Source organism: Oncorhynchus mykiss, chromosome 6 (genome assembly GCF_013265735.2).
Source record: "Oncorhynchus mykiss isolate Arlee chromosome 6, USDA_OmykA_1.1, whole genome shotgun sequence".
Taxonomy (NCBI): Eukaryota; Metazoa; Chordata; class Actinopteri; order Salmoniformes; family Salmonidae; genus Oncorhynchus; species Oncorhynchus mykiss.
The window spans coordinates 29,650,203-29,665,132 of NC_048570.1; the positions used below are offsets into that span (position 1 = coordinate 29,650,203).

Consider the following 14,930-nt stretch of genomic DNA (forward strand, 5'->3'; position numbering starts at 1 on the left):
TTTATTAACTCGGTGTATCTATATATTTTTTTTTACATTGTTTGCAACCTGATGTGACATGTATTAATGTCAAAATAGCATGCAAAACAGGCAAGCCCCCTGCCATTAACCCTTACCTAACCCATTTAAATGTTCAACTTCAATGGGGTAGGAAACGGGAGAGACAAAATGCATGTTACGTGCCTGAAGACCCTGAGCTGTCAACGGACAGTGAACTTGAAATTGATCCTGACGAAAGTGAGAAAAAACCTGGGTCGTCAGGTGGTGTGAAGGCTTCTGAGCCTCACTCCAATGATCAGGAAGACTCTGGCCCAATGGGAGTATGATTCTTGGAGAAAGTGGATCCATACCTTTGGTCGATCTGTTTGTGGTTTTGAGTCTCTGGGGCTAAAAGTGGTGTCCTGCTTACAGAGGTAAAATTAGTTTTATATTGGGTATTCGGTTTCCTCATCAATAGCTATTGAACCAAGCATAACATGACTATGAAGATGGTATATTCCTAATCGCGTGGATGTTGAAAGGTCCAAGGTCAATTAACTACTTGACAATATTTCTACCCAAGTAATTACACAAAAACAAATACACCCCCTCCAACACCCCTGTAGTAATAACACTTCACAATTTTACACACATGTACCAACATACAATCCATTCTCCAACTAAATATTCACAATGGTTGCTAGTTATATTACACAGTACTAGGATTAGTCCATCCATAAAAATTAGAAATTAAACTGTAGGTGCAAACCTGACTATGACTTCACTCTTTCCCAAGTGTGTTAGTATTACAGTATGAATATCCTTGTCAATTGTCATGGGGCATTCTATCTTGGTCTCCTAAGCCAGGTATGTAGATGTCTTAATGCACTGAAAGATCTCTCACAGCTGCTAACTGGGATGGTCAGCACAGTCTGTATGATTGCCTTCAGTGATGGGAAAATATCAGTGTCTTACAATTTATACACACAGGACATGTCAGAAGTGGCATCTTTATGTTTAGCAAGGACTAGTTCCTCTGGCTTGAGATTAATATGCCATGTTTGTCTTGTGTGGGCCTGCCCTCTCGAGATGTTCTCCTGTCTTCTCCCCTCTCTTCCTTGCAGTCTGACATTCTGCTGTCTTGGATTTCCTATATTATTACAGAGAAGGCATAGTATCAGTGCCGTAGCAATATGGACTATCCTGAACAGACAAACACACAGAAGCAATATGCACGCAACATGAACAGGCAAATAATGTTTACATAAATGTTTTCACTCAATCTTAAACCTGATTAACATTCAACTGTTTTACCCTTCACTAACCACAATACCTGTGTTCTCTCGCTGTCGCTTTAGCAACAAATTCTAAATGCGTGCAACCATGTGGCAAAACAAATTAGGTTGGCTTAGATTGTTAACATGTAAGCTATATTTAGTTTCCTATTTTTATTGAAAACAAATACATTTGCACAATGACCACTTGTTGTTTCAAATAAATCGTTACAGTTGTTGGTTAGCTAGCTAGTGAATTTTAGCCATATTTGCATTGACATGAAATCAGTCAAAACAAGACATGGTATCAATAACTTGGATGCAATATGCTGAAATAAGACACTTATTATTCCCACACATGGCAGTGTCATTCTTGCTAGCAATCTGGCCATCCAGAATCACAACAGGCTGATTTAAGCCCCATGAAAGATTGCACATCATTTTTTGTGACGTTGTCAGCCAACCAATCTATGTAGCTAGATGCTAAATAATTATATTGTACACACACAATCTATTCACTTCCTTCTGCAAATACAACAACCGTCTCAGTGTTAGCTCGACTGGGTAGACCATCATGTTAGTTCGTTAGCTTAACATTACCTGTCAGTGCAGCTTTTGAGTCAACATGTTGAATGTAAATTACTCGAATCTGGATTACTGTGAAGTCAATAAATCTGAATAACATCATTATGGGCAAAAAAAAAAAACAAAAAAAGTGCTATAGTAATAGCATGCGAACAAAGTTTACCTCCAGTTCTCCTTCTCATCTTTGCGCTCTCTCCCACAGAGAATGAGCCTGTGCACAGATAAAATATATTTTTTGGGGGGAGGAATCAAAAAGGACTTCAGAAAACCACCTTGTTTCCACCTCCTAAAGTGACACCATACACTGAAATGCTGGTTTTAGGCAGCACTAAAAAGACAGGGCAGGCCAGGGCTCATGTTTGTAGTATTCTTTGCAGTGTAGAATAGCTTATTTTACACTATCCCAGCAGGGCAAAAGACTCGGAACAGAGACTAAATAATTTGGGGGTAAAGCCTGGGCCTGGTGAAGTCAATGCGTGATGCAATGCAGACCCGGTGGAGAGCGTGAGACTGAGGAGACCCGGTCTGTCCTTTAGAGTTTTGATGCAGTGTTGCCGGATAAAGTCATGCTAGGGTATAAATTATCCTGTGAGAGCTTTTGTTCCGAACCCACTAAGAGGTTTCAGGTGCCAAATTTATGGTCATGTTACAGCAGTATGCAGAAGGGAGATTCAAGTGTGATAATTGTGCAGGAGGGCATGGGACAAGTGTAGTTTAAAGGGAAAAAAGTGTGTGTTTCAATTGTGGGGGTGACCATGTTGCTGGGGATCAGAAATGTCTTGTGCTAGTGAGAGATTTGAGCCCTGTGAGTAGTAGGCCTTGTTGATTGGAGCCCTGTGGGTAGTAGTTAGCTTGTTGCTGTTCTGGTCATTAATTGTACCACAATGAGGGGAAGGAAATCCCAGAAGATTGAATTGGTAGTAGCAACAGCAGCGGCGATGTTCTAGGGTATGAGATGTGTGCTGAAGAACTGCAGGGGGCTTTGAGAGAAGGCAGTCTAGCCTCCCAGGCCTGGTGTGGGGTCTGTTTGGCCAAAGTAGTGGGAATGTGTGTTGGGCATAGTGGTATGTATAGGGTTATGGCGCTTCAATTTCCTTTACCCTTTTTCGTAAACAAATATTCAATGCACGTTCCCAACTGGGAAACGCTGCAATATGGAACAAAGAGTCTACCGCACGAAGACGACTACTCTCTACGTCGGAAGTTATTTTGAGCCTGCAGCTCGAGTGGAGGGTGTTTGTGTGATACTTCAGCCAATCACGTTGGCAGACATGACGGCGCAACATTTAGTCCCTTTAGCTTCACTGGAAATATTTCGATACCAACAACACTTTTGTTAGCTGTAAGCAAGCTATATATAGCTAGCAAAATAGGATACTGAAAAGACTGGCAGTGGCTGCCAACAATGCAACGTTTCTCAAAGGGTGGAGCAAAACTGGAAAATGTATTCGAAAGAGCAAAGTAACATCATGTATGAATAACTTTATTTTAACTCGCAACTACTACCTATGAGAACAGCTAACGTTAGAAAAGAATTCCAGAAGAACTAACGTTAGCTAACTAAATAACTAAGACATGGCTACCACCAGGGAAATACAATACCGAAGCCCCACAGTGAGTATCAAGCAGGAGCAGGACGATGACTCGGACACGGAGGAGTCTCACATTGGTTTCAAGAAGTCGGATGGACGCGAGTCGCAGATAATCCACAGTGGTCACTTCATGGTGTCTTCGCCGCACATTGAACACCCACCAAGAAAAGGTTACGATTTCGACACAGTCAACAAACAAACCTGTCGGACGTATCACTTCGGGAAGAAGTGTACATCACATCTCTCCATTGACGCGTCGTTGACAAAACTTTTCGAATGCATGACCCTTGCATACAGGTTTGTGTATTGGTTGGTTCTCGTCGTCAATCAATTGAACGTGTGCTAACTAGATAGTTACCTAGCTTCTAAGCATTGCTTTACTGCGGTGGCATTAATTGAATTGGCTACATATTGGACTGTGTTAAAAATATGCGTTGTCCATACCCAGCTACCGAATGGGGAAGATTGTTTTGCATGGCCCGGTGCTCCGGTTGAGTGGAGATGTGTTTAAAGACCAATGGACTTGCCTCAAAAGATAAACTCCGCCACGCGGTGCACCGGGAACGCAAAGTGAACTCGACCAAAATCACGCGGTGCACCGGGACATGCAAAACGAACTCGACCAATGACAACTATCTAAGTGGTTTTATTTTCTAAGCGAATCACAAGTTGGACGAGCCTTTCCTTTTCCAGTGTCTCTCGAGTATTTGATACCACGCCCGAAGCTTTGGGTGTAGCTGAAGTCACGGGTCTAAATTTCTTAAACACAGGCTACAGTATAGTCGCCTACAACAACCATAATCTAATTAATGCTTTACATGTAATAATTCGATGCAGCTCCTTCACATGTAGTGTCTGTCAATGTCAGATGAGAAGCTATTAGGCTTGCCAGGCTACTTACTGAATTTAGTTCAGTTATATCTATCCTGGGCGTGGCGTTTGGTCGGAACGATGTGGCTGGGTAGCCAGGCAAATATTCGGAATTTGCTAAATATTATGTGCTGTGCAGCGGTTCCAATATCAGTTGTCTGTTGTTGCAGTATATTGTCCTGTCCTACTTGCAGGTCTGGTCTGGATAACTTTGCATAACAGTTTGACAGTTACATCGCATTAGGCACCACCTAACGGCATAACCTTCCGTAAAAAAAATTAAACTGTTGAAATATGAAGTCATATTTAAACCCACTCTAATAATCTGACGTAGGGCTATTGGAAGAAAACTATTTTTATACACAGAAGGTAACTCGGCCGAAAATGTATTCTCCAGCAGGTAGCGTTTTGAGTTTTTTTTGTATGGAGGTCAATGAATGTCGAATTTGGTCAACCAAAATGTGTCTTTACATGCTATGTGATGTTTATTTGATCAAATAGAAGTTTCGTAATGCTTATGCTGTTAGGAGTGTACTGGTATAAATAGGACACGTGTCATCCCGGCAACTTTGAGAAAAAACACTATCAGAATTGTGCCTGAAGGTGCAATCCGGAATCTTTTTGACGTCGCTACCCCAAAATCCTAACCATAACCCTATCCGGCACCTAAACCAATTTAAATGGCAACTTCAATGGGGTAGGGAAGTCCCAAAGATTCCAAATAGCAAGGACCGTTGTGATTCACACGCGTATCTGCCCTTTCTTTGAATATAATACTCCCACCTGATGCCGCCTCCCGATTACTTTCCATTTTAAGACATTTATTTTCATTGTTAGAGCGGCCAATGGAGTATCTGGTCAATATAATGTAACATTTGCATAATTTTCAAACTAGCAGAGATCCCACTCTGGAAAACTATACGTGTGTGTCTAATCCAAGATGGTGTAGCAGTCAGACGTCTTTTGTCCTGTTCTTGTCATGTCCCATGTATATATCTTTTTATATATTTTTTCTACGCATATATAAAAAAAATATTTTTCTTAACCTCAATCTTCAACATACTCTCCTGCAATCCGCCTCAATCAATGTGGTATGGATGTGCTATTTTCTTTACTTTTGAACTGGAAACCGCAACAGAAGCTAACCAGCTAACTAGCTAGTCGTCAGCTAGCCACTGCTAGCGGTCATCAGCTACCTTTAGGCCCGGAGAACTCTCGGTAGTCTGCACAGCGTGACTCAAACCAGAGCAAATCGGACCTTTTTACCACACAAAGCCCTGCTGATCCATGACGACTGGTCTGCCGACATAACAGCACGAGGGGGCTACAACAGACTTCTTCCGTCACGACGTCACTCTAAGGCCCTTCTGCTAGCTTGCTAGCCCCGGCCCGCCGAGCTACTCACTGGGCCCCTATGATCACTCGGCTAAGAATGCCTCTCCCTAATGTCAATTACGGTTTTGGTTAGTAATTATTTCCTTATTTCACTGTAGAGTCTCTAGCTCTGCTCAATATGCTTTAGTTAACCCTTTAGTTCCACCTCCCAACACATGCGGTGACCTCACCTAGTTTAAATTATGTTTCTAGAGACAATATCTCTCTCATCGTCACTCAATGCATAGGTTTACCTCCACTGTATTCACATCCTACCATACCTTTGTCTGTACATTATGCCTTGAATCTATTCTATCGTGCCCAGAAACCTGCACCTTTTACTCTGTTCCGAATGTACTAGACAACCAGTTCTTATAGCCTTTAGCCATACTCCTATCCTACTCCTCTGTTCCTCTGGTGATGTAGAGGTTAATCCAGGCCCTGCTGTGCCTAGCTCCACTCCCATTCCCCAGGCACTCTCATTTGTTGACTTCTGTAACTGTAAAAGCCTTGGTTTCATGCATGTTAACATCAGAAGCCTCCTAAGCCTCTAAGTTTGTTTTATTCACTGCTTTAGCACACTCTGCCAACCTGGATGTCCTAGCTGTGTCTGACTCCTGGTTTAGGAAGACCACCAAAAACCCTGAAATTTCCATCCCTAACTATAACATTTTCCGACAAGATAGAACTGCCAAAGGGGGCGGAGTTAGTCTGCAGAGTAATGTCTTACTATCCAGGTCTGTGCCCAAATCATTTGATCTTCTACTTTTAAAAAGCCACCTTTCCAGAAACAAGTCTCTCACCATTGCCGCTTGCTATAGATCACCTTCTGCCCCCAGCTCTACCCTGGACGCCATATGTGAATTGATTGCCCCCCATCTAGCTTCAGAGCTTGTGCTGTTAGGTGACCTAAACTGGGACATGCATAACACCCCGGCCATCCTGCAATCTAAACTTGATGCCCTCAATCTCTCACACAAATGATCAATAAACCTACCACGTACAACCCCAAATCCGTAAACACAGGCACCCTCCTAGATATCATCCTAACCAACCTCCAAATACACCTCTGCTGTCTTCAACCAGGATCTCAGCGATCACTGCATCATTGCCTGCGTCTGTAAAGGGTCTGCGGTCAAACGATCACCCCTAATCGCTGTCAAACGCTCCCTAAAACACTTCAGCGAGCAGGCCTTTCTAATCAACCTGCCCCGGGTATCCTGGAAGGATATTGACCTCATTCCGTCAGTAGAGGATGCCTGGTTATTCTTTAAAAGTGCCTTCGTCACCATCTTAAATAAGCATGCCCCATTCAAAAAATGTAGAACCAGGAACAGATATAGCCCTTGGTTCACTCCAGACCTGACTGCCCTTGACCAGCACAAAAACATCCTGTGCCGTACTGCATTAGCATCAAATAGCCCCCCGACATGCAACTTTTCAGGGAAGTTAAGAACCAATATACATAGGCAGTTAGGAAAGCTAAGGCTAGCTTTTTCAAGCAGAAATTTGCATCCTGTAGCAAAAACCCAAAGGTTCTGGGACACTGTAAAGTCCATGGAGAATAAGAGCACCTCCTGCCCACTGCACTGAGGCTAGGAAACACTGTCACCACCGATAAATCCGTGATAATTGAGAATTTCAGTAAGCATTTTTCTACGGCTGGCCATGCTTTCCCCCTGGCTACCCCTACCCTGGTCAACAGCCTTGTACCCCCCCCCCCCCCCCCATTTCTCCTTCACCCAAATCCAGATAGCTGATGTTCTGAAAGTGCTGCAAAATCAGCCTTAAAAATCAGCCCGGCTAGACAATCTGGACCCTCTCTTTCTAAAAATATCAGCCGGAATTGTTGCACCCTCTATTACCAGCCTGTTCAACCTCTCTTTCTTATCGTCTGAGATTTCCAAAGATTGGAAAGCTGCCGCGGTCATCCCCCTCTTCAAAGTGGAAGACACTCCAGACCCAAACTGCTACAGACCTATATCTATCCTACCCTGTCTTTCTAAGGTCTTCGAAAGCCAAGTTAACATACAGATCACAGACCATTTCGAATCCCACTCTGCTATGCAATCTGGTTTCCGAGCTAGCTCTGGGTGATCCTCAGCCACGCTCAAGGTCCTAAACGATATCATAACCGCCATCGATAAGAGACAATACTGTGCAGCTGTATTCATCAACCTGGCCAAGGCTTTCGATTCTGTCAATCACCACATTCTTATCGGCAGACTCAACAGCCTTGGTTTTTGTAATGACTTCCTCGCCTGGTTCACTAACTACTTCTCAGACAGAGTTCAGTGTGTCAAATCAGAGGGCCTGTTGTCCGGACCTCTGGCAGTCTCTATGGGGGTGCCACAGGGTTCAATCCTCGGGCCGATTCTTTTCTCTGTATACATCAATGATGTCGCTCCTGCTGCTGGTGATTCTCTGATCCAACTCTACGCAGACGACACCATTCTGTAAACTTCTGGCCCTTCTTTGGACACTGTATTAACCAACCTCCAGACGAGCTTCAATGCCATGCAACTCTCTTTCCGCGACCTCCAACTGCTCTTAAATGCAAGTAAAACTAAATACATGCTCTTCAACCTATCCCTGCCTGCACCTGCCCAGTGCAGGCAGTGCAACCTATCCCTGCCTGCACCTATCACTCCAGTGTTTAATTGCTATATTGTAATTATTTCGCCACTATGGCCTATTTATTGCCTTACCTCCCTTATCCTACCTAATTTGCACACACTGTGTATATACTTTTTTCCTACTGTTTATTGACTGTTTGTTTATTCCATGTTTAACTCTGTGTTGTTGTTTGTCGCACTGCTTTGCTTTATCTTGGCTAGGTCGCAGTTATAAGTGAGAACTTGGTCTCAACTAGCCTACCTGGTTAAATAAATGTGAAATAAAATAGAAATATGTGTGTATATGTATGTGTGCACAGTTGATGTCGGAAGTTTACATACACTTAGGTTGGAGTCATTGAAACTCGTTTTGCAACCATTCAACAAATTTCTTGTTAACAAACTTTAGTTTTGGAAAGTCGGTTAGGATGTCTACTTTGTACATGACATAAGTAATTTTTCCAACAATTGTTTATAGACAGATTTTTTCACTTATAATTTACTGTGGCACATATCCAGTGTGTCAGAATTTTACATACACTAAGTTGACTGCCTTTAAACAGCTTTGAAAATTCCAGAAAATGATGTCATGGCTTTAGAAGCTTCTGATAGGCTAATTTACATAATTTGAGTCAACTGGAGTCAATTGGAGGTGTACCTGTGGATGTATTTCAAGGCCTACCTTCAAACTCAGTGCCTCTTTGCTTGACAACATGGGAAAATCAAAAGAAATCAGCCAAGAATTGTAGACCTCCACAAGTCTGGTTCATCCTTGGGAGCAATTTCCAAATGCCCGAAGGTACCACGTTCATCTGTACAAACAATACTACGCAAGTATAAACACCATGGGACCACGCAGCCATCATACCGCTCATGAAGGAGACGCGTTCTGTCTCCTAGAGATGAACTTACTTTGGTGCGAAAAGACAACCTCAACGGATCTTGTGAAGATGCTGGAGGAAACAGGTACAAAAGTATCTATATCCACAGTAAAACGAGTCCTATATCGACATAACCTGAAAGGCCGCTCAGCAAGGAAGAAGCCACCGCAGAACCGCCATAAAAAAGCCAGACTACAGTTTGCAACTGCACGTGGGGACAAAGATCGTACATTTTGGAGAATTGTCCTCTGGTCTGATGAAACAAAAATAGAACTGTTTGACCATCGTTATGTTTGGAGGACAAAGGGGGAAGCTTGCAAGCCGAAGAACACGTCCCAAAAGTGAATCACGGGGCGGCAGCAGAAATTGGTGGAGTGGTTGCAAACGGGTTTTAATGACTCCAACCTAAGTGTATGTCTACTTCCGACTTCAACTGTATTTATTTAATTTACTTACTGTGCTGTTTCGTTGTTCATCTGTTCAGTCGTTTCAATCTCATCCAGGATTTCTATGGAACACTGTTTGCGTGTCAAAAATTATACTATTTAACACAATTTGACGTGTCAAATAACAATATTTGACCAATCAGGACCTGAATATGACTGCGCATCACATAATAATTTAACGTTCATAAATGTTTTAAGTAGTTATTACACGTTGATTACACTCACTCATATTTGATATGTCACAACGATTCATCTATGTATGCTAATGTGCTGGTAAAGTTGTCTCGCGCACCTACAGTGCTGATCATAAAAAAAGCTAGGTTGCTCATGGATGCAAACAATCATCTTCCTCAAAAACATAGCAAAACGACAATCTGTTTCAGTAGCTATAGTTAGCTAGCTAACTATATAGCTAGGTGTCATCTAAAATAACCCTAATTTATATGACCGTTCTTACTTGATTAATGGTGGTCGGCCCCATCTATGTGAAGCTAGGTACAGTAAGGATTAGCCGCAATAGTGGACTTTGCGGTTAGCCTTCAAAGTAAAAGTATGGCATAATTCTACTATTTTTATTAATTTGCATCACTTTTAATGACATTATTTTATTTTGAAGGTGAACCGCAAATTCCACCATTGTGCCTAATCCTTATTGTGGCTAGCTTTACAACACACAACTCGCTCCTGTCGAGCCTCACTAGCTGGATGAAGCTAGCTGGCTGCTTATAACGTTAGCTTTGGGCAATAGGGTTAAGTAGCTGGCTAGCTATTTATTTTCATGAACTGAAGTTCAATTTCAATAGACGAATAACAAGTGGCAACCTAGCTAATACGTACTCACAAAGATTCCTAAATCATTGCCCAGAATAATGAAAATGACTGCAGTTTCTACTGGTCATTGTTTTCAGGCTAACTAGGTAATGCTAGCTACCCCAGAAGTTGCGGTTGAACAAATTATGCTTGATAACCAATGCTGTATTGTAAACACATCTTTCATAACCAGTGTTTGCATGTTTGCTGACTTTTTTTTTGTACAGCTTTGACAGTGCTAGTGTATATTTTTTGACACACAAAGACCCAAACGGTGTTTCATAGTATGTATGTCGTGAAGCTAATAGCAGTGACGCTATTACTGTGTAATTCCGGTAAGGCAACATAGCACACTTGGTAGTGTTAACCGGTGCCCGACCAGTCGGCGAAAGCCAACATCACCAACGATGGAGAACGGTGGATTGTCAAGAGGAATGAATTCCATTATCTTGGCTTTAATGGATTTCGCCTTTGAGTTGTCTTGCTGAAATGTTACTCTTTCAAATGACTGCTTGACTTTGTTGACTGATCGATCCACACAGCAGACGTTTGGGCTAGTTTAGGAATGCTGTGTTGAATGTATTGAGCAAAATTTTACGTGGCGTCATTACGTCATGTACCTTCGCTATATACAGTTGGGCAAAAAAAGTATTTAGTCAGTCACCAATTGTGCAAGTTCTCCCACTTAAAAAGATGAGAGGCCTGTAATTTTCATCATATGTACAACTTCAACTATGACAGACAAAATTAGGGAAAAAAATCCTGCATTTTATAAGGAATCACTCAGATGCCGTCTTTTGTCTAGTGCCAAACACAGACAGACCCTGTTTCGTTGAGAGAATGGACCCTGGATTGTTGGGATTTTACAGCCCGATGTTTAGCCATGCTTGATGTGCTGAGTATGGAGAGGACACTTGACACCAGATGCCCAAGCAATGCAAACAGCCTGAGCACCACTTTGCTGACAGGGGTTTTGCAATAAAAGTCGGTGTTGCTCCTTCTCAGAACACCCTCAACCCATGTCAACACATGATATGACACCTGTGCAAGGGAGATTGCATTCCTTTACAGCTCTCTGCTTGCCAAGGATTGGCACCATCGCACATCCCGCAACCTTTGCTCTAGTTTTACGGCAGACTAGGTTTAGTGGAATGTAGAGAACAATGACAGAAGTTCAGAACCTGAACTAAATGTAGGTGGTAGGGCCATGGTGCAGGTACATAACACAAACTTGGCCAATTAAATCAACAGCATTTTTTGCGCTTTCATTCTCATAATCTAAGGTCATCCCTCAGTGATGTCAAGCTAAGGTCATCCCTCAGTGATGTCAAGCTAAGGTCATCCCTCAGTGACGTCAGGTAAGCGCTGTTTGACCGATTATCTCTAGTGAACCACACCCTTTACTACATGCACGATAATCTGGATTCCTTTAGCACTTTGGCTCTCTCTTAGAGCAACAAAAGTGTACTGCAATGTAGACTGTCCAGGTACACTCTGTTTTGCTACACAGTAGGACAGCGCCTGAAGAGTCCACCATAAAATCAAACTCACTCTTTTTTTTTATTACACTGCATTTGAAGATGCACATGACTGGTAGACTGGCCCAGTTTAAGGAACCACAACGATTCTGCCAACCTTTTTCACTCATAGTAGTTTCACATTGGCTGGGTGCATCTTCAAATCTACAAATGTCCTCTCCATCTATGACAGCCCATGTGAGGACACTTGTTGCTCCTGACTCCCACCTCCTACCCGACCCCCCCCCCCCCCCCCCCCCAAGTGAAAGGCAACACAGTGATTTATTTGTCCTGTGTCAAGCAATTTGAGCAAGTGCCAAGGTCAAGAGTGAATGCCAATGTGCAACTATTATGAGTGAGAAAGGTTGACAGACTCATGGCAGTGACTTAAACTGGGCCAGTCTACCACATTCATGTACACTCTTGACCTTGGCACTTGCTCAGATGGCTTGGCACAGACATCACCCACCCGCAAAGTGTTGCCTTTGCAACTTGGGGGGTTGGGGTAGGGCGTCCAGAGCATCAAGTGTCCTCACCTAGGCTGTCATAGATGGAGAGGTTTTAAGCCTGGTGTCCCCAGGAATCCCCAATGCAGTGGCTAGTGGCTACATTTGTAGACATGTAGCCAAGTGGATGGGTGATACGGGCATCCGGGTCAGGTGGCTTTGTACACATCAACTTGGTTAAGTGGAAGGACATATCCTTGATTCATTAATAGTTTCAGTTCACTTGTCAGGGGATAAAAAAATACCTTTCATTCCATGTATATGCAAAATACATACTAAATAGAGTCTATGCTCATTGTCATTGGGTAATTTAAACAGAAAAACACTTGCTAGAGTTGCGAGGTGATTTGCTAAATGATGGACTGCAAGCGCCACTTGAGCTGCGACTCGCGCTACCGAAACAGGCCCCGGTTTCCCAAAAGCATCTTATGGCTAAGTTTATCGTTAGAACCTTCGTAGGAGCTACGTTAAATCTCCAAGCTGTTTCCCAAAACCATTGTTAGAAAAGTTGCCCTTGAAAACGCTTGTCATTTACCGACTGCCTCAGACCTCTCAGAACCAGCCCCAACCTGGCCTCCGAGGCAATACGAACCAGCTAAGTGTGTCGTTAGATGTTTTTTGCATCTAGCGAAGATATACGCTAAACACAGAATCAAGATGTTTGTCTGTCTCTCTGACCGCCGATAACTTCAGAATGATGTTGACTAGGCTACAAATAAGCAAAGGATAAAAATACGTTTCAGATAAATACAGTATAGGCTATATAGGCCTATATCTTTAAATCCCATTTAAATCAATTTCATGTTAAATCAATTGAGTTATATTTGGCTAATTGTAGGCTACTTTCTGTAATATTTGCCTCAGTATATTTAATGTGTAGGCCTAACAGCATGTGGACAATTTTGTACCAAATCTGGGATTTTAGTGCATTATTATTGGGTAGGCATTAGAATAACACTCCTATATTTGCAGTCATGGGTGGTAATATCTCTCTAGGAGCTGATTCATTCTCAGTATTGTGAAAGAATTCTAATGTTAAGGTAAGATTTTAATATATTCTGAACAAAAACATAAACGCACATTTTTTTTGCTCAGTGACAGTTCATGTAAGGAAATCAGTCAATTTAAATAAATTATCCAATGGATTTCACATGACTTGGAATACAGATATGTGTCTGTTGGTCACAGATACCTTAACAAAAATGGACCTCAGGATCTCGTCACCGTATATCTCTGTGCATTCAAAATGTTATTGATAAAATGCAATTGTTTTTGTTGTCCGTAGCTTATGCCTGCCCATACCATAACCCCACTGCCACCATGGGGCACTCTGTTCACAACATTGACATCAGCAAACCTGCTCGCCCACACGACTCCATACACGTGGGCTATGATTGGATGGCCGGCTGTGGCACAGCATGGGATCGAACCCGTGTCTGTAGTGACGCCCCAAGAACTGCGATGCAGTGCATTTGACCACTGCGCAACTTGGGAGGCATGATCTGGCTGTATAATCAGCTTTTTGATAATCCGTCCACCTGACAGGTGTGGCATATCTTGGCAAAGAAGAAATTGACACTAACAGAGATGTAAACAAAATTTGAGAGAAATAAGCTTTTTGTGCATTTGGAACATTTCTGTGATCTTTAATTTCATGAAACATGGGACCAACACTTCACATGTTGCGTTTATATTTTTGTGCAGTGTAGAAAGGTGATCCGAGAGCAGTGCTGCCTATTTTTCAGTATCGACACATGCTTCAACGACGCATTTACCAAATGTTCTCTGCATGGTGTTTTGACAAACGTATGTTAAGTCTTCGGCCGTTGGAACGATGCTTCGTTAAAACACTCCTAAACCCAGGTGCAACTTCGTCGCTGTTCACCGTTTACTCCCGATTTAACTGTGTTTTTCCCTGAATATTGCGAGTTGAGACAAACCGTTAACAACATTAGAAAGCAAAAAATCCCATATTTAACCATACGTCACCCACATTCCATGGGTGTACATTTGTTTACCTTGTGTTTGATTTGTTTAGTTTAAACTTGGTGGGCAGGCTTTTGTTAAAAATGTAACAAAGTAGACTAATGATTCAGAAAAAAATACTCTGCCTTTTACCAAAACAATGTTTTTGTTGCACGTTTCAGTCTGGAACCTGCCTAGGTGTAGGGCTGTTGTAACCAATTCTAAATGGCACACTAGCGGTTCGCAAGTCTCTTTTGAGTTTGTGATAAAACTGTCGTGATTAAGCAAGGAATGTAGCTTGTCTATAGTTTTGTTTGTGTATCCCATCAGTTAGATGCGTTTTATAGGCAGTATTTCTACAGGCCTAATGGGATCTTTTGTGTTCAGCACGCCTGTGAATAGACTAGAGGGAGTGGTCTGATCAGAATTGAGTGAGTGAGGCACTTGGCCTTGGTTTAATGTTTGTTGTTTTAAACAAATGGAACACTAGAATCAATGTGAAATAAAGGTTGTCCT

At 42.3% G+C, this 14,930-nt stretch overlaps 1 protein-coding gene and 1 long non-coding RNA gene across 5 annotated transcripts in view; one reads left to right on the forward strand and one right to left on the reverse strand.

Annotated features, from left to right (window-relative positions):
- LOC110525693 lies at nucleotides 1-3,574 on the reverse strand. Its single transcript, XR_005052054.1, has 3 exons — nucleotides 3,452-3,574; nucleotides 2,002-2,049; nucleotides 1-1,129 (listed from the first exon to the last, which is right to left on the reverse strand). It is a non-coding gene; the product is annotated as an uncharacterized LOC110525693 (long non-coding RNA).
- The window catches only part of LOC110525692 (MLX-interacting protein), a 39,968-nt gene continuing 27,354 nt past the window's right edge, over nucleotides 2,317-14,930 (forward strand). For 2 of the 4 annotated variants that reach the window (XM_021606041.2, XM_021606044.2), the window contains exon 1: nucleotides 2,317-3,727. In XM_021606041.2, the coding sequence (XP_021461716.2) occupies nucleotides 3,414-3,727 (314 nt within the window). In that variant the 5' untranslated portion in view covers nucleotides 2,317-3,413. The remainder of the gene's footprint in view (nucleotides 3,728-14,930) is intronic. The other 2 variants (XM_021606040.2, XM_021606042.2) reach the window with 1 other exon arrangement.